Source organism: Akebia trifoliata, chromosome 4 (genome assembly GCF_017979445.1).
Source record: "Akebia trifoliata isolate Shusen 1 chromosome 4, ASM1797944v1, whole genome shotgun sequence".
NCBI classification, from domain to species: Eukaryota; Viridiplantae; Streptophyta; class Magnoliopsida; order Ranunculales; family Lardizabalaceae; genus Akebia; species Akebia trifoliata.
The window spans coordinates 12,438,030-12,457,942 of NC_141378.1; the positions used below are offsets into that span (position 1 = coordinate 12,438,030).

Sequence of the window (19,913 nt, forward strand, 5' to 3'; positions counted from 1 at the left end):
TTCTTGTGATTGGTTGGAATTGAAACCCAACCACTTAAATGGAATATATTATCCTTGTAAATTTGCTAAAAAAATTTGGATTTCTTTCAAGAACTTTTTTTAATTGATCTGAACTTCGCTAGACACGAAGGAAATATGAAACTCATTCTAGAATCAAACAAAACCTTTGAATCTGAGCTTGAACTCTCTACCTTTATTAGGAGAACTCTGTTGAGTGTATATTTTCCTCCACTCTTGGGTGTGTCATACCCCAGTTAAGCCCCGTGACTCTCTTATATTCATAGTTCTCCCCTTCCCCAATAGATCGGTCTTTTGGAGTAGTTGGTTGATTAATGTGGTATTGAAGTGGTAGGTTCGTGTAGATCATGGGTTCGATTCTTTCACTTGAAATGTAAGGAAGCTTGGTAAGAGACACCAGCTCTACCCTTTTCTATATTAATCAAATGAGTAAATTACAAGAGTACCCAATGCTATACACTTACAATACAAAAACCAACAACACTATACATACACCAACACTCCCCCTCATGTTGGAGTATACATGTCAAACATGCCCAACTTGATAGAAACGTGATGAAGAGTGTTGTGTTATACTTCTCCACTCCCAGTTGTCACATGCTCACGTACCATGCCCCAGTTAGACCCATGACCCTCTTACATTCATAGTTGCATCTTCCCCATCAGACTGGTCTTTTTGGGGTAAATGGTTGTCAACACTTCCCACCCTATGGGTGAGGGGGAGTGTTGAGTATATATTTTCCTCCACTCTCGGGTGTGTCATACCCCATTTAAGCCTCATGACCCTCTTATATTCATAGTTCTCCCATTCTCCAGTAGATCAGTCTTTTGGAGTAATTGGTTGGTTAACAAACTCCACCCAATCAATCTAGACCTCTTGAAGACGGACGAGAAGCATATGAGAGAGAGATAGAGAGAACATAGGTCAGCCAAGTTGTCTCCAAGTCAGCCTTAATCTTATCTTCAATTTTTTATTTTTTAGATATTTATTTCCAAGTCAGCTAGACTATTGTCGCCAAGTGGGCCAAACTGTTGTCTATAAGTTGACTAGACTGACTCCATATAAATGTTTTGGTAAGGTAAGGTTGTTGTAGCAAGTTATACCTATTTGTAATAGTTATGGTTGTAGCTATGGAGCTATTATAAGGTGATTATGGGTATTTTCTCCATCAAAAGTGACAAGTCACTTGTGGGGTAAGGCACTTGAGTGACCGAGGATGAGTATATATTTTATGCTTCCACATTGAAATCCACTCGAAGAGGTGGGGCACAATGTAGTCGTATTTGGTTCCATAAGATTGAGAAGATCATAGATCTTCACTTAAAATGGTTGAGTGTTTCAAGTAGGAATTTGGTTTCAAAACTCGGTTTGACGTCTCGTCTCGTTCACGGATGAGACCGAGTTGTCACAGTTGAATCATCTCGTCTCGGATGAGTCATCTCAATCAGACAATTCATCTCTTTACATACCTCTTACCAAAAATCCTTGATTTTTTCCTTCTCTAAACCAGTCATCTTCGACCTCTTTAAGTGAAGATTTTAATCCTCATCCTTTCAAACCTCAAGTAAGATACAATTTTTTTTGAATAAAAACATGGAACTTTGGATAAAAAAATTTAGGGTTTGTTTGCAATGGGTTTATGATAATTGAAAATGATGAATCAAAGATAAGAATCGGCTGATATAAAATAGAAATACATCATGGATTTTAAAGAGGTTTTGAGAAGTAAAATCTAGGATAAAAATCAGATGATATAAAATAGAAATACATCACGTGGCATCATGCCATTGGTTCATTAGCTTAGCACAGAAATTCCTTAACAGCTAATTCATACTCGGATTATAGGGGTTGAAGATGAGGACATAGACAAGGAGGTATCTCTAATAATTGCCAAAACTTGGGGAGCATCATTAGATCATCTTGTTTTCTCTTAATTTATTCCGATTTTTTCTGAGTATCTTGTTTATATAGTCCAAGATATGTGCGATCACAGACGAGATATCTGACATATCTAACGAGTCAGTGTGAATGTTGTATCACAGTGAAGATCCATTTCGTTCGTGAATGAGTCCAAGTCATCTCGGTCCTGGACGATATTAAAAACCGTGAGTAGGAAAGATGATAATACGATAAGGATATTTATCACTTAAACCAGTTGACCGTCCATCCAGGAAAAGGTCATTTCTCTTTAATGGTTTGATCATCCATATAGGAAGGTGTGAGGTTCTTTAGTAGGATTTGGTGAAGAGGCCTACTTTGCTTTGGAGGATTAATTATCCCTATAGGAAGCATTATTTTCATTAACAAGTTGATTGTATGAATGGAAACAAAGATCTAGATGTTTATAATATGATTTTGTACACAAGGTGGTATCGATCGGGTTGCAAAAGTAGGTTTGTGGGCCATGTATCACCATGTTCAAGTGTGATGGCTGGCTCAATGTACTCAATTTTAAGCCTTAGAATGAGGTCTAAGTCCAAAAAAATCATGATTGATAAGTATGGTTTGTGAACGTTACCATTCCTCCAAAAGGCCGACCTTGTGGATAGGTAGCACAACAATGAATATATTACAGGATGATTCAACACACTCATGCATGTGCGGACTTGCATCACACATACAGTCGAAATAAACGCCTTAGGGATTGAACCCGTGACCTCTGCCCTAATACCATGTGAACTTCACTGTTGCTCCAAAAGGCCAACCTTTGGATAGGGAGCACAACAATGAATATATTACGAGATCGCACGTGGATTCAACATGGTTCACTTATTAGTCTTGGAGATACAGTCAATGCAGTACGAATCCCATTAACAGAAGAAAAATAAATGAACAAAAGGAGACGAACCATCTTCCCCAATATGGCACATGTGGGATTATACATGAAAAAAAAGGCAAGGGAAGCTTCCTAGTTCGGAAGGTGGTGATAGTGGTAGGCTATGTTGTTCAATGTAGTTGAGAAAACCTTAGTGCGTCAACATGGCTTGGCTGCATGTGTGGGATTATCTCAACCATGCTTGAATAGAACAACACAAGGTTTCTTGGTACATGCAACATGGCACTGTCGCATTTCTTAGAAGCTCATTACATAGTATTGCAGTGGCTGCCACAATTCGATCAAGAAGGAGATGTTTGTAAGGACCATCAAGTCGATAAGACATTGTGTGTTTGTTTGATAAAATATGACCACAGCTTGAACTTAGAAGGTAAATCAAGAAACATGAGATTTATGTGGATCAGCTATGCCTATATATATATATATATATTCATGGCTGAGAGATGAGAGAGTTTTAGTATTTTTTAGGAAATATACTTGTGAACCTGAGAAGTAAGCAAGTGAAGATTGTCATGCATGTTGTCAAAAACATATCTTTTGCTAAAATAGACATGAGAGCATCTTCATAGCGAAGGTAAACAAATAGGGAGATAACGGATCGCTTGATCAGGAAACATTAACCCAATGAATCCACGTGAAAACACATCAGATTTGTTGGAACAGAGGTATAATGAATCACCGGCCCACCCGATGATAGGCCTTATAGTAGTTAAATATTTGAGACCATTGCAAAAATCTAATTTTATTTATTTATGACGGGGGTGTCCAAATTTACATCCGACTAGGGGGACCGGAAGAGTCAGGGTCAGAGCCAAGGCATATGGGCCCCTCCCCCGGGCACGTGCAACGCCCGCACACCACACGCACTGGGTAAGCGAGGGTGTGCCCTCATGGGTGACACCGAGGAAATACTGCTCATACTAGGAATCAAACTCACAACCTACGAACTCTCACTGTTTATCGGATCCGAAATTAAATTTAGCCACCCCTTCAGAGTTGAAAATCTAATTGTTTTAGATGGGGTGTAATCATAAAAGCACTAACACACTGCATCCGATTAGAACTCCACAGGTACACTTTACTTACGCATGCTTTTATGGGAGTATTACTGCGAGGGATGACCTCTTGTAAGAATGATTTGATTCGAGGTAGCTTGGACAGTTGGACTTCCGAGAACAATTCGAGATAGTCAATCTCTTAAATTCATAGAATTCTGATAATATTTCTCATTAATTCTCAAATTAAAATATAGAAAATGTCTAATTAATCCTAATTAAATCCAAATTCAAAACCAATTACTAATCTCTATCAACTGATTATATTATAATGTAAAATAACCTATAGTATCACGTACAAATACGTGTAATAGCTACTGGCAGGGTGATTTGATGCAGATGAGGTAGTTTGTGACATGGCACACATGCGCGAATACGCACAATCCTTACAATGCGAAGCCTTTGCATCAAATTTGGGCCCCGATGATCCGGATGTGCTTGCATATTAACTTATATCATTGGATTTTTCTATCCTCGAATAATGTTTCAGAATTTTGATTTAACTGATTATTGAAATAAGGGATAAAACACATATTTCCAAGAGATTTAAGAATTTGAAAAATAAAATATTATATTTCATCGTTGAATTTTAATTTTGGATTTGAGAGTTTGGTGTTCGTTTGCATTCAAAGCATTGGATTTTTTTTCTTTCTTTACTTAAATTTGGTCTACACCATGAACTCTAGAGAGCGGAGGTGTTATTTGGCCACACTTGGACCCCACGATCTATGATTTTAAAAATCGTTAAGTTGACTGGAAAATCAATTGAGTCGACTTGATTCAATTGGATTTCGAGGTAACTCAAACTTTTCAAGTTAACTTGTCAACTTGGCCAAGTCAGCTAAAAAATGTACAACGATTTATTGTCCTAGTGCAGAACAAAAAACAAATAATCTTCTTTATTGTAAAATATTAAAAATTTTATTTTAAAATCTTTTGTATGTTATTATTCGATGAATCATCTAAGTCGACTTGTTAGATGTCAACTTGACTCGACTCAGTAGACATGCAAGCCGAGTCAAATTTCATAGTTTTAAAACTATGATCAGGTTCCTTTAGTCACTATTAACAACTGGAATGTGAGCAATTTGGTGGGAAATTCTAAGAATTTTGAAAAAAAATAATTTAAAAATAAGTTATTTTTAATCGTTGAATTTTTAATTGTAAATTTGGGAATTCAGTAGTTGTCCATTTTCAATGCCTTGGATCAAGTTCAAAAAATATTTTACTTTTTGAATAATTTCAAAATTAGGTTATTTTTCAATGTTGAATTTGAATTTTAAATTTGAAAATTCAACAACCGTCAAATTTTCAACACCTTGAATCAAGTTCAAAAAACATTTTACTTTTTGAATTTGTTTTAAATAATTTCAAAAAGAAGTTATTCTTTACTGTTGAATTTTAATTGCAAGTTTGGGAATTCGGTGTCTCTCCATTTTCAACACCTTGGATCAAACTCAAAAAAGTATTTTATATTAAAAAAAAATTGAATAAGAGTTTTTATATCAAATGAAGAACGATGTCTTTTGGAATTTTGCCAATGTAAGTTTTCTAATCTTTGCTAATTATCAAGAGTCGTGCTGGAGTGACCTCATTTTACACTTTCCTGACATGGAATTGCCTATAGAACCATGTATGTTTTTCACTCATCTCAATGAAAAAGAACTGTGATTCACACACACCTCCACTTCTGGAAAGTGTGAAATGAGGTCAATGTTTAAGGTCACTTCAGCATTACTCTTTTTTCAATTATGAATCATTTGACGCATTAGTTAATGATTTATGCGTAATTGTCCCAACATCTATGAGGATTTGTGTTATTGGATGCCATTGCCCCATTATTAGCTAATTCGATATTCTACTTCGTTGTAAACTTGTAATCCATACTTTTGATGACAAATCTACTAAAATGTTGATCGCAAATACCCTGTGTTTAACTATATTAAGCAATACTGGATGAATTATGAAGGATTGATAATTAAAAAAAGACGGGAACTTTGATTTAATAACAAAAATTGAGTTGATTTGTTATTTGTTGCTTCTTTTTTTATTCAATAACGAAATTTGAGTTTATTATTTGCTAATTATTGAAGTAAATCTAATTATATGCTTGGTTATTATTTTATGAACTTGTTTAGATATGAATCCTAATGAGAAAATAGCATCTTGGACTAATTCAACGCCATATAAATTTCAACAATTAAAATCTTTCAGCACTTATTTTTTTAATTTAACAAACAACGCCTGTAATAATAAGTTCAATCTTAATAATGTGATCAATTTTAAATGTCCACCAACGTGCATTTATAACTTTAAACACCCCCAGACACCACATACATGTACATCATTCCTAATGATGAATATAAATTAATCAAGGATGTCAATGTCCTATCAATTTATGGATTTAGCAAAATTGTATTGTTTTTGGGAAGAAAACACATTAAACTTTTACTTTGGTGTGATAACTTCATAGTCTTAACCCTTCTCTCTTGGGACATTATAATTAAACCTACATAAAAAAGTGAAGAATTAAATATGTAAACAAAAAGTGAGTTTGGTGCTTTAAAAGCATTGAGATCGACTTTTAAATTGTCAAAATTAGCACTTCAAAAAGACTGAGCTCAATGCTTTTTTATTCAAAGCATCGAGAGCTCGAGATCAACCATATGTGACTTCAAAAATGGAAATAAGTTCTTTTTGCAGGGTCTATTTGATGTTAAAAGGGTAAAACAGAAAAATTAGTAAAGTTGGAATGGTACTATTGAAAAATAAGGTAAAAGAGAAAAATTAGAAAAATGTTATTGAAAAATGAGAGGATAGACATTAAAAATGGATAAAGAAAAAAGACAATAAAATGAGATAATGTGAACCCAATCCATTGTACTTAGAGTGAGGCTCATTATTGTGTTTTGTTATATAAATATATTTTAATTAATTTTCTCGTGTCATATTTTTTGAAAAAAATAATTATCTAATTCTAAAATTTTATAGTAATTAAAAGATTAAATACATATAATACCTTCAATTCTATAAATTAATACTTGTTATATCCTCTTAACATCTATTTTTCCCCAAAACATGGAAATATCCTCTTAACATCTATTTTTCCCCAATACATGGAAAAGATATAGTGGGTATTTAATTAAAATAATTTAGGATAATAAATATTTAATAATTTACAATGGTGTAGGTCTCACTCCAACTCCAAAATTTATTAAGAATGAAAAACACTTTCCTTACTAAGTTAATAATGAAAGTTTTCCTTGCGGCATCAAGTTGTGGCATCTAAAAAAATGATTAGACGACACAGGGTTGTAGTTGATCAAACCTTGAAAAATAATTTCAAAAATAATTAATTTTCATTATTAGATTTTAATTTAGGAATCCCGTAAGTGTCCATTGTCAATGCTGGATCAAGTTCAAAAAATAATTTTTTTCTATCCTAATTTTTCCATGAAATCTAGAAGGTTGCGGGCTCAACTACACTTAGTAGGATTTAAAATCTTATTACTTTAGTCAGCGTTGCCTGGATCATAAAGTAAGGTTTATCCAGTAACTTGATAATGAGGGAGTTTTAATAATAAAAATGCAAGAGATAGGTCTGTCTGGTAAATCTTTCAAACAATTATAAATTATCTAATAAAATTCTATAATAATAATTATTTTTTTTAATTTAGAAGAGAGGAAAAAAACAGACCTATTACAGTGAGACAGAGATCTAAATAGAGATTGTTTGTCTTTTATTTTTCTCCTCCATCAAATCTCTCTCTCTCTCTTGGATCAAAGTAAGCGCATTCTCTAATCTCAAACCCCTTTCAAATGTTTGACATATCATAATCTTTTCTTATTTTTTATCTGAATCTTTCAATCTTCAACTCAATTCGATCGATTTCATTTGGTATTTGGATCACAATTTACAGTTGAAAGATCGATCGGAACAAATCGAAGTTTTTGTTCGGTAGATCGAATAGTTTGAATTAGCTTTGACATTCTAGAGGCATTTTTGTAGTTTTTTCTTGAAAAATAGAAATCTAATTATCTCGAATCTGCTAAGTTCTTTTCACAGTAGCGAAAATTTCCGATCTTTTGAGTTTTTTGGGGGAAAATATGGATTTTGATTTGTGTGCAATTCTCATTTTCAAATTTCAATGCGATTGCAGTCGTTTTTTGTAGCGTTTGCCTATTAATGTCCTGGAATTTTGATTACTTTGCCCTATTGTCTGGATCGGAAGGAAAGGTTTGGTCTTTGAACTTTTGATTGATTTGATGCGGTTTTCACACAGTAATGAAGTTCTGAATCTCATATTTTGTCTCTATTTATTAGAGCTACTTGTAGATCAATGGTATCCATTGATTTTGTGCCTTTAAAAAAGAAAAACTTCTCAAAAATATATATTTTTTTTCTGGAGAAGAATATTAATCCAAGATGGCCATAAGCTTATTCAGTTTCTGCCAATTTGTTCGAATTATTCTTAGCTTTATGTAGTTATCTGTGGAGCATCACTGTTTGTTAATGTCACTTCTGTGGTAATATTTTTTTTCAGCTTGAAAATGGGCATCCCACAAGCTGATATGGAAGAGGGATCGTTGGAGATTGGCATGGGTAAGCATTGCTCCACCCTTTGTTCAACTACCTTTTATTTTAGAATTTTTTTTTTTTTTTTTTTGAATAGTTTTTATTTTAGATTCAATGGTGTGTCCATGTCATGTTTTTTGAAATTTAGAACAGCAACGTTGTACATGGGCTAGATGCTTCTAATTTCTTGTGAAATATAACCGTTTCTTAATATGATTTTGTTTTTATTAAGGTGGAGGCCAGTTTTGAGTTTTAACTCTTGATATAGTCTACTCAAGTCTGCCAATGTTCTTGTCTTTGGAGTCTCTTTTAACCTAGTTTGTGCATCAAGAGTTTCCCTTCATGTTACTTTTTTATTTATTTATAGGTATAGGGTTAGTGGTTAGTAAATGAGGTTGGGTTCGAGGGGGTTTGAACCTGGGTTACTGAACTCATTAAAAACAGGCTTACCAATAAAAAAAGAAGATTCAGAATGAAGCAAAGGCACACATTTTATGACCCATCTACTCCATAATCCCACAAATTCCAATCTACCCATCATTTTATCCAGAAAACTTCAACTTACATGGCATAAACCTTTTCAAGATAGACCTTGGAGACTGAACCCGACTTTCCTCCTTTAATACTAGGATCAATGCATTACTTTACAATTAAAACTCCATTACATGATTTCTCTATTTTTCACAAAGGTTCCTTGCTCCTTGGCAACACATTGTGCGAAAATTGAATGAAGTCTTGAAGCTAGGAGCTTTGCAATGATTTAAATTCTGCTTCCCACCAGACTTATAGGACTTAAATCCTCAACATCCTCCATCCCCCGCTTCTTAGGAAGGACCATGGAAATGTAGGTAGAGCTATAATTGAGAAAAAGGCCCCTTTGTCGTCAATCTCTCTGACTTCTTCTTTCCTTCCTCTAACGGTTTATGTTTGCATCTTGTTTGGAATTTCCTACTATACTGAATTATCTTTATTCAAAGGAAAAAAGAAATGATTTTAGGGTTTCTTGGTTTGAATCTTCAACGGCTCCATACGATTTCGAAGAAGGACATTTTTTTCTATTGGCAAGACAAAACTTATGTTACGTGACTGTATAAGCTAAAAAAATTATAGTGCATAGTAGGGGTAAGTTGATACATTGTCTCCCCTCTAGAAAACATAGTAAATTTGAGTCTTATGATTCTTCATATCCTATGGTTCAAGATTTTATGATACAATTCACATATGAATCATACAACTCATGCAGTATCAGTTTGTTTGACAATTTGATTTGAATCCTAGATCTTACCATTTTAAGGACAATGAGTAGATCTTCTACATTAAAAATCCTTGTTAAGAAATTAAAAACAAGTTGGTATATTGAGGTGTAATATAAGAGTCTGGATCTTTACTCAAAAATTTGCTTGTTGGGGTTGAGGTTCCTTAAAATATTGGCCAGTGAGATTATCTTTTTATGTACATTGCAGAGTATAGAACTGTTTCTGGAGTTGCGGGACCACTTGTTATCTTAGAGAAAGTTAAGGTAGACTTAATAACGTTCTACTTTAATTTATCTTTTTGGTTACTCTGTTATCTATCATGATCATGTTATGTGTTTGAGTATTATGAGGTGCACAGTCACTAATTTTACTTCTAAACTCTTTCAGGGTCCCAAATATCAGGAGATTGTCAATATTCGTTTGGGAGATGGCACAACTCGACGTGGTCAAGTTCTAGAAGTTGATGGGGAGAAAGCAGTTGTGCAGGTTGTCATTCTGTTTGCCTCTCGTCATCATTGGCTCATATTTATGGGTTCCTTAAATCCATTACATAATTGCTTATTTTCTTGGGTTCATACTTCATTTGTTTGGAGGTCACATTTAATGTGGCTAATTGCATCTTATCTACTGCAATTTTGGTCTTTAGGTTTTTTATATACAACAATTGTTCACAGAGGACTTAGACCCATAGCTCAGTTGGTTTGACACATTGCAAAGCAACTTTGACGTCATGGGTTCAAATCTAGCTTACCCATAAAAAAGGAGAAGCGATTGTTCACTTTATTTGTAACGTTTTTAGTAAATCCAGTATTCGTTATTATTCAACAATTGGGAGTGTTAATGAACTGGGCTTGGGCATGAAAAATAAGCCCAAAAAATTTATTTGGAGGGTTGGGCTCCCATACCATTTATTTGCTATGGGATATGCAATTTGGAATCTAAAACTAGGGTTATCAATGGGCATTGCAGACACAAATGCATACATGGGGAAATGAGTATCTTCATTACTAAGGGTAAATAGGTGTTTTTATTTACTTCTCTATGAGTTGTAGCATTTAGGGTTGAGTTTTCATCATACCTCTCTCTTAAGCATCCAAATGTCACCACGGACAACCCACCACCACACCACTTTGACTACCTCTGATCTACTGCCACCATGTCCACCAACCTTGATACCCACAGCCCTCTCTCTTGTGAGCAGGCAAACATAGCTGCCGCTGCCCACTACCACCATTTCACTCATTGTCGACCTGCCACCATCTTGTCCACTACAATTGACACCCTTAGTGTTATGGAGGATTTGGTCACTCATGCTTGATTTTCCTTCTTATTATGTTTCTTTTCGTCATCTTCCTTTAATCCCTAATTAGCTTTGAATTTAAAATACTACCCATTTGTACTGAGGCTTGGCTTGGCCTGTCCCATTGACATCCTAAGGGTAAGTAAATTCGTGCTTTGCTTGGCCCATCCTGGAAACTTGATGAAATGCAGTCGGATAAGGCTATAGGCAGGCCAGGCTTGGACTCGACCTTTATTCTAAGGTCCAACCCAATTGTTAGACAGGCTGTGTTTAGGCCTTTAAACATCAGCATGTTTAAGGACCGAAACAAATCTGGTTCAGTTTGGTCCACACACCACTATCAGCAGTGACATGTACTTTTGTCCTGTGGGGTTTAGCCTCCTCTTCCTCATGTGTGTTGTAAAATCCTTTAAAATCTTTTGACCTCTGTGCCTTCTAACTATGTCTACAATTTTATTTGTATATGATATTTTCTTTTACATGGTCAATTGGTTGCACTAGTAAATGTTTGTTTAATGCAACACCAAATTAACAAACCACTGATTATCTATAACTTTACATTTCTTCTAATTAGATGATTTTCCTTATTAGTTGTACCTGTTTTGTTGATCTGGTGTTCCTTGTAACAGGTTTTCGAAGGAACCTCAGGAATTGACAATAAATACACAACTGTGCAATTCACTGGGGAGGTAGGGCCTTCTCCTATTGTTCTTTTCCTTTGTTTCTATCAGTAGGCACACCTATTTTCCATCTATTTTTTATGATTAACTTTTATGATTTGGTTCAAACTACAGAATCAGTTACTTTATTATCCATCAAATCAAATCTATTCTTTTATGATTTACTCTGATACATTTCTAAGTTCTTTGGCATGTGGCTAGTACTTGCTGTTATTGTTGCATCTGTATTGCAATTAGATGTTTCATATGGATGTGAACATGGACAAATGCACAATTAATCTTCTCCAATTCAAGTATCAATAAGATACAAATATTATCAGTAAGATACAAATATGAGGGTAAGTTAGTAAAATCCTTCATCATCATCATCGAAGCTTATCCCAAAGAGTTGGGTTTGGTTAAATGGATCCTGTCTCTCCATTCAATTCTTTCCAGAGAATAAAATTCATCGAAAACTTGTTTGCTTTCTCGCCTTGTCTTCCCAGAGTTTCTTTTGATTAAATTGCAACAATGTCTAGTTGAGCCGTGATATGCAATTTGCAATCATAAGAAGCTAACCAATTTTTTTTCGTCTATTTTAATGAATATAGCTAGCCAATTTCTAGTGTGAAAGGATATTCTAGAGGACCAAGAATTATGCTAGATTCAGGCTTAGTTGCTCTATTGTAGAACTAAGCATTTTTCTAGCCTTTTTTTTCTCTCTTATGAGTTAGGACAGGCATACCTCAACTACTAGTTTCTTGCCTTTTTGGGAACCTCAAGAATTCTTCTTCTTCTTTTTTTCTCACGTTTTTAACTGCTCTGGCTTATTATCTTTAAAATTTATTTTTTCAGGTTTTAAAGACTCCTGTCTCCCTAGATATGCTTGGACGCATTTTTAATGGATCTGGGAAACCCATTGATAATGGCCCTCCTATTCTGCCCGAGGCTTACTTGGATATTTCTGGTATGTTATTTCAAGGATCAGATGATATTTAAAACCATTGATTGCTAGCTTTTATACATTGAAATGTGCCATTTCTGCGCATCTTGTAAATTTGTATGTCTTTTTCAGGAAGTTCCATTAACCCTAGTGAGAGAACCTATCCTGAAGAAATGATTCAGACAGGGATTTCAACAATTGATGTCATGAATTCCATTGCTCGAGGACAGAAAATCCCTCTTTTTTCTGCTGCTGGTCTTCCTCATAATGAAATAGCTGCCCAGATCTGTCGTCAGGCTGGTCTTGTAAAGCGGTTAGAGAAGACTGGAGATCTCCTGGAGGTATAATTAGCTACCGGAACTTAAATTAGAAATAATTATTGACTTTTTAATATATATAATCAAACACAACGGTGGATCCCATTCCATCTACAGTTGTGCGGTATAAACATTCCACCCCGCTACAGTGGAGTGGGGTCCACACTACCCCACTTTATTGCCTTTCCTCCTCACCCCCTTCAACTCTATTGTCTTTCCTCTCTTACCCCCTTTTTTCAATAATATCCCTCTAACTTTACTATCTTTCCTCTTTTACCCCTTTAACCGCAAAGAGGATGACCGTGCCGTAGGTATGGGCAAACTCTTATTATTCATGAAAAAAATAAATGCTTTAAAAGTAGGAAAATATAGACAATTTTTAAGGAAGGTTACCATATTTCAAAATTTCAATTCAATTTTGACCGATAGTCGGAGGATTTTCTTGAACTCATTGCTATTGAAAATCAAATGAGAGCTAAAAATGTTTCTCTGCTACCCCCGTGGTGGTTGCAAAGAAGCAAACAAATTGTACTTCCAATACTTATTTTTTGAATTTTGGTATGAGTTAAAGTCGGATGAATTATCCTGTTACTTTGGAATGTTGAATGAGTGGAACTGGTTGAGGTCCAAATGACAAGAGTTGAATGCCGTGGAATGTTATTATTAATGTGGATGTTCAAGCATTAATTATAAGGATTTTTTATTTTTTCCTGTCCAATTTCATGAACTTACAGGACGTGGAAGAGGACAATTTTGCCATTGTATTTGCAGCTATGGGTGTTAACATGGAGACGGCACAGTTTTTCAAACGTGATTTCGAGGAAAATGGATCAATGGAGAGAGTGACCCTTTTCCTAAACCTGGTAATGTTCAATAGTTAAACTTACATTTTTATGGTATAGACATTCCTATAGTGAAAGTGCATATTTATTTGTGTTGGATTTTGGTACAAAAATGAAGTTGTCCCTTACATTTCTGTTTTCAATATGCTCTTTGTACAGGCCAATGACCCCACCATTGAACGCATTATCACTCCTCGAATTGCTCTCACTACTGCAGAATATTTGGCATATGAATGTGGGAAACATGTTCTAGTTATACTAACAGATATGAGCTCTTATGCTGATGCACTTCGTGAGGTAATTACTCCTCTATTAGTTCAATTGTAAGGTCTTTTCATGCACCATCACTTTGCCTTCTTTTATTCTGGTAAATGTTGACTGTATCTTAATCTAGTAACATAATGAAGCTACCAGTAGGGTTGTCAAGGATCGGATCAGACCCGAAATCCAATCCAATAAATTTGGGTCCGGATCGATGGTTTGGATTCCAATAAGGATCTGATCCGATAAGGTTTCAATCCGATATCTTATTGGATCAGACATGGATCAACAATGTCCTAATCTGATCGTGTTGTCAAGGATCAGATCAGACCAGAAATCCGATCCAATAAATTCTGGTCTGGATCGATGTTTTGGATTCCGATAAGGATCTGATCTGATAAGGTTTCAATCCGATATCTTATCGGATCAACAATGTCCTAATTTGATAAGGATCCGATCCAATATGTTAGAAAGTATATAAGTTATATTATATATTTGTTGGGATATATAAACTTTATTTAGATTTTGTATATAAAATGGGGTTTGGCCTCATTCCAGACCTGTCCGATTGTTAATGGATCAGATCTTGATTTTAATATTGAGATCCTATAAAACCTGATCCGATGAGGGTCCAATCCGATCTTTATTGGATCAGTCCTGATCTGGACCCGATCCATTGACAGCGCTAGCTAGCAGTAATAGCTTCCCAAATCCCCACTTTGCTTGTAACTTTTTTTTTTTTTTTAAATAGTAGTCGCCAAATGATTCATTGATAGGACAGCCATATTCTTAAGGGTTTTATTATCCTTGAGATGCACATGGGTTTTCCTCTGGGCATTTTAAGTTTGTTTTGAGGCTTTTCAGTGGGACCAGCCCTCGGAATTGTGACTTCCACTGCAAACCTTGATGCAAGCCTGAAATTGGTGGTGGGTGACCTTTTTATCTGCCTCAACCAGATTCCATAATTTCTCATAGATAAATAAGTTGAAAAGTTGAACATAGATATACATCCTGTATCATTAGCATATTATTACTACCTATAAGATATATCTTTACCCTGCCCAAGTTTTATAGGGATGCTTTGATGAGGACCCAACACAAGTCTTGGTGAATTTTTTACTTAAGTTTCTTTAGTACCTTCCAGGTATCTGCTGCCCGAGAAGAAGTGCCAGGTAGACGTGGGTATCCTGGGTATATGTATACAGATCTGGCAACAATCTACGAGCGTGCTGGACGTATTGAAGGAAGAAAGGGCTCCATCACACAAATTCCTATTTTAACTATGCCCAATGATGGTACCTTCGTAATTCTCAAAGCCTTAAATTCACATTCTTGGCATATGATGTATTCTTCTTTTAGTGATCAGACATTGTTTTGTATGTGATATGTTTTGCATTTACCAGATATCACGCATCCCACTCCAGATCTTACTGGTTACATTACTGAGGGGCAGATATATATTGATAGACAACTCCAAAATCGACAGGTAAAGATATAGATCTTATTGTTTTGCATTTCATATCATAAAGTTGTGGAGTGATGAATGAATTGTAACTTTGAAAAAGATCTCTCATGTCAAGCATAGTGATCTTGAAACCGAAAATTTCCCAAATTTGAAAACATATGTTGTGGCCTAGACCTACGTTCAGCCAAGTTGGCCTACATGTTAGTGATGATTTAAAGGAATCTTATAGTGCTGTGTCCTTTAGTAACTCAAGTAGGATAATGGGAAGAAGATGTGACAATGGTTTTAGGTCAGATGAGTTGGATGTGACTTGGCTGACACGTCTCTGTTCTTAGGAGTGTCAACTTTAATTGTGCAACCATCTTGACTCACTTCATATTCATTTCAATTAAACAGAGATGGGGTTAGTTGGATCTGTTTCAGTTACCATGATGGTTATAATTGTCTCTTAGAACTGAAGTTTGTGCTTGTATTCTACAGATATACCCACCGATCAATGTCCTTCCATCTCTTTCACGATTAATGAAGGTAAATTTGTTGTGGGTGAAACTCTGTTTTAGTTTGGATTCTTGTTGCATATGCAGAGGTGCCTACTCACTAATGAACAAAAAATTGAAATTCTTATTGACCTATATTGTATTTTTCTTGCAGAGTGCTATTGGTGAGGGAATGACTCGCCGGGACCATGCTGATGTGTCCAATCAGGTCAGCAGTGCTATGAACCCATTCATCATCTCAATTTTAGGAAAAAAAATTTGCTCACAGAAAAGTCAATCCGGGATTTCATATAATCTCGAATCGACCAACACATGAACCTGTTTGTATTGATGACATTCCCAAATTACAAAAATACCCTCGTTAGGCTTCGTGTGACTGGTACTTTGAGATTCTGTGAAATCCGGATCAACTTTTTTGCGAGCAAAAAATCTCTCCAATTTTAGCACCTTTCTTTCCTAACTAATCTTGTTGATCTTTTATGTTCAGCTCTATGCAAATTATGCTATCGGGAAGGATGTGCAGGCAATGAAGGCTGTGGTTGGAGAAGAAGCACTTTCATCTGAGGACCTGGTCTCTCTCTCTCTCTCTCTCTCACACACACACACACACACACACGCACACATAAAACTATTTTAGTCCAAATAAATATATATACCTCTCAAGTGTTGGCCTATGTTAACTTAGTTTTCTTTCTGGATTAACAGCTCTATCTTGAGTTCCTAGATAAATTTGAGAGGAAATTTGTGGCCCAAGGAGCCTACGATACCAGAAACATTTTCCAGTCACTTGATTTAGCATGGACGTTGCTTCGTATCTTCCCCCGTGAGCTTCTCCATCGTATACCAGCAAAGACCCTTGATGCATACTACAGTCGAGACGCATCAAACTGATTGGTAGGCATCAAGCTTGTGTTGCTGCTAGTCTCTTCTCGATCATTTGAGCTGGGTTTGTTATTTTGCACACTTTTCTCTTAGTAAGCTCATAGCTCGTCAATATCCCATCATGAATAAATGGGTGGGCTTTTCAAGTCCCCCATATAAAATCGGTTCTTATCAGTCTTCTAGCCTTGATTATTCTTTCATTTGAAAACCGTTTTCTTTTTCTGTATTATCTGTACCTTATATTTATTCGTGGAACCCAGATATCGCCTGGGTACGCCTTAATACACTTGAAAAGAACAAATGGGACTTCTATACCCTTCAGGACAGAAACCTTGATTGCATTTCATGCTTGTTTGATTTCCCCTCCCCTTTTCTTCATCTATTGTGATTATTCCAAACTCTTATTGATGGAAATTAATGTTTTAGATGTTTTTTTGTGTGTGGAGCATATGAATACATACCTCTGAAATTTATTTCTATAGTTAAGGATAGAAATTTGTGCATTTGTTACAGCAGATAGTTAGGTCTTTGATGAAAGATACCAAACCATTATATTGGTTTTGGAGGGTATCTTGTGCTATCATGTGTTGCTGCGGTCCTAAGAGAATTGTCACAAAATTCTTCGGAAAGACTTCAAATTAATTGGTGAATTGTTGAATTGAAAGCAATGTATATGAGTTGTGTTGGATTAACATTAAAATTGACATTGATCCTCACATGGAGGTGCACATATAGCCATAGATGCTTTTCACTCGCATATTGATGAAAAGCATCTATGGTTCCGAACATACATTCATGTGTGTGTGTGTGTGTGTGTGTCTCGATCCCTAAAAGGATTCAAACATTTTTTCAATGTATGGGTTAGGAGCTTCAGAATGGGCTGATTTTTGGTGAGGATGATCTTTATGATGAGGAGATCATCATTGTCAAAAATCAGCTCATTCTGAAATTTCTAACCCCATCAAAATTGGATGGTTCATAATTCTTCAACTTGTAAATTAGTGTAGAAGTTTCAGAAAGAGTAGAGATCATCCTCATCAAAAATCAGCATGAGGGGGAGGACAACATTCTTACCGGAATGGAGCAACCCTTGCCTACGTCTTAGGAATCTATCCAAGGTCGTCACTAGATCCCCTTGAGACGTGCAGGGCATGTTAGAGCCCATATTTAGAGTGAGACCAGGAGGAGGGCCAGATGCGAGTCGTCATGAATTGAATGAAGAGCTACTTCATCAGGACAAACGGCCCAAAACTTCTAACCCGTATTTTGAAAAATGTTTGGCTCTCTTTAAGACATCCTAACGCTTCCCTATATATTATATTAATCAATTAAATCAGTCCTAACCTCAGCCTCTGCATTTCTCGAACCCTAATCTGTAATGCATCTATTTTGCTCGTTTCACCCACTTAAACATTATTTTCTAATAAATAGCAAAATACTCACCAAACTCACTTTAAAAAGACTAATTTTTAGTTGAGTAGGAAACTATTGAAAATTTACATTGTGACTTGGTAGGAACCTACTAATTGGCCAAGTATAGGAACCAGTAGGTAACTATTGAATCTATGTTAATGAATTCGGTACTAACTTACCAAATGAAGTTTCTTTTGAATTTATTTTTGTTACCGAGATTTTCTAACAACTCGTACATAAGAGTTGAGGTTTCCACGATCATTGCCAATCTACTTTGCAAGCTCAAAGGGTATTTGCATATTGCACCATGAAATGCTTGTTGATACCATAGTTGAAACCTACATCGGTTCAAAGGAGGTGACTTGAATTAGATTTGACATGATGGTGGGTGAAAGCAGTAAAGTGAGTGAGATGAGCAATACGGTGGGTGCAAATAGCATGCCCTTTGAGGAAGAAAAAAAAAAAAAAACATGTATTTGAAATACGGCAGGGTACATGGCATATAAATCGATTCTATTTTTAGGAAATATGTTGTCCTTTTGGGTTTTATTGTGCCCTGTTGATCGGCTAATATATGTTTTGGACATCTAGCCGGTCAGCCACACGATGCACATAAAAAATGTTTTGTAGGGAAAAATATGATTTGTTTCTATTTCCAGGGAGTTATCAATCAATTGATCGTGCACTGATTTGTGATAGGGCAAAAAAGGTAAAATTACTTAAAAGACCCTGATTGGAGGGATTTCTTTCTAAATAGTCTCTCTTAATTAAGACCATTTAGTAAATTGTTCAGATTTTTGAAATACCCAAACTACCCTTTTTCTTATTTTCGCATAATTAGATTTTCCAAGCTCCCACAGGGATTATGATTAGTGTCAATGTTTTTTTTTTTCATGAATGATGAATGGAGAAGGATATGCTCTTAATTTGAAAATTTTAAGTGTGTTTTATTTACTTATTTAAGTAAAATACTTAGTAATGCTAGTCGGTCACTTCCATGTTTAATAAAAAAAGAGTCCGCTAATTTAAGTTTTGAATTGGTAGTTAGGTGGAAGTTCGGTAACCATCTATTATCAAAACCTTGGATGAAACCCAATTTTTTTTATCTAAGTTTTCCCGTGAAATCTAGAGGGCTGTTGGGCTGAATTGCCAATTTGGTAATACATTTGAGCAAAACAACCCTTATTAAGGCTTAAAATCTTTGCAATTTAGTAAGGAAAGTACTCTTCTAAAAATATATGTTTCTCAGATCAACATGATTCAAACCACGAGTAGTAGTTTTTGTCTGAGTAAAACCATTTAACAAGGTGTACAAAGTTGAAAATTGCCATCAACATTGCAAAAAATGATACAAGAATTTAAAAAGCATGTATTGGAAATATGGCAGAGTATAATGTGTATTTGATTCTATTTTTGGAAAATATTTCATAAACTGTATCATCGAGGTTAATAGCTTCCAAAAAAAACTTGTAAAAACACTACTGCTCCAAATAAACAGACTACAAATTAGTAATAAAATACTGTATTTGTCATCATGGGATTTGTACACGAAACTAATTTTCAATCTTAGGAACCCCTTTTTATGGCAGAAT

The 19,913-nt window shown here is 35.3% G+C and overlaps 1 protein-coding gene across 3 annotated transcripts; it reads left to right on the forward strand.

The window, feature by feature from the left end:
• Positions 1–7,564: 7,564 nt before the first annotated feature.
• On the forward strand, positions 7,565–17,339 carry LOC147403846 (V-type proton ATPase subunit B 2). 3 transcript variants are annotated; one of them, XM_086439593.1, is made up of 15 exons: positions 7,565–7,695; positions 8,455–8,513; positions 9,950–10,005; positions 10,130–10,228; positions 11,672–11,731; positions 12,557–12,668; positions 12,777–12,985; positions 13,696–13,824; positions 13,963–14,100; positions 15,209–15,359; positions 15,468–15,550; positions 16,010–16,057; positions 16,181–16,234; positions 16,514–16,597; positions 16,732–17,339. In XM_086439593.1, exons 2-15 carry the CDS (start codon positions 8,462–8,464, stop codon positions 16,915–16,917), a joined length of 1,461 nt encoding a protein of 486 aa, XP_086295719.1. In that variant the 5' UTR covers positions 7,565–7,695; positions 8,455–8,461; the 3' UTR covers positions 16,918–17,339. The 3 variants fall into 3 exon arrangements, with proteins under 3 accessions (XP_086295719.1, XP_086295720.1, XP_086295721.1); XM_086439594.1 differs by lacking the exon at positions 7,565–7,695 and adding an exon at positions 7,725–7,907; XM_086439595.1 differs by lacking the exon at positions 7,565–7,695 and adding an exon at positions 7,748–7,868.
• The last annotated feature ends 2,574 nt before the right edge of the window (positions 17,340–19,913 follow it).

Excerpts from the sequence above, each read along its gene's own strand:
- LOC147403846 (XM_086439593.1), top strand. The coding sequence starts at position 8,462 with ATGGGCATCCCACAAGCTGATATGGAAGAGGGATCGTTGGAGATTGGC. Across the intron at positions 8,514-9,949 it reads ATCGTTGGAGATTGGCATGG|AGTATAGAACTGTTTCTGGA; the intron begins GTAAGCATTGCT and ends TGTACATTGCAG. Across the intron at positions 12,986-13,695 it reads AGACTGGAGATCTCCTGGAG|GACGTGGAAGAGGACAATTT; the intron begins GTATAATTAGCT and ends ATGAACTTACAG.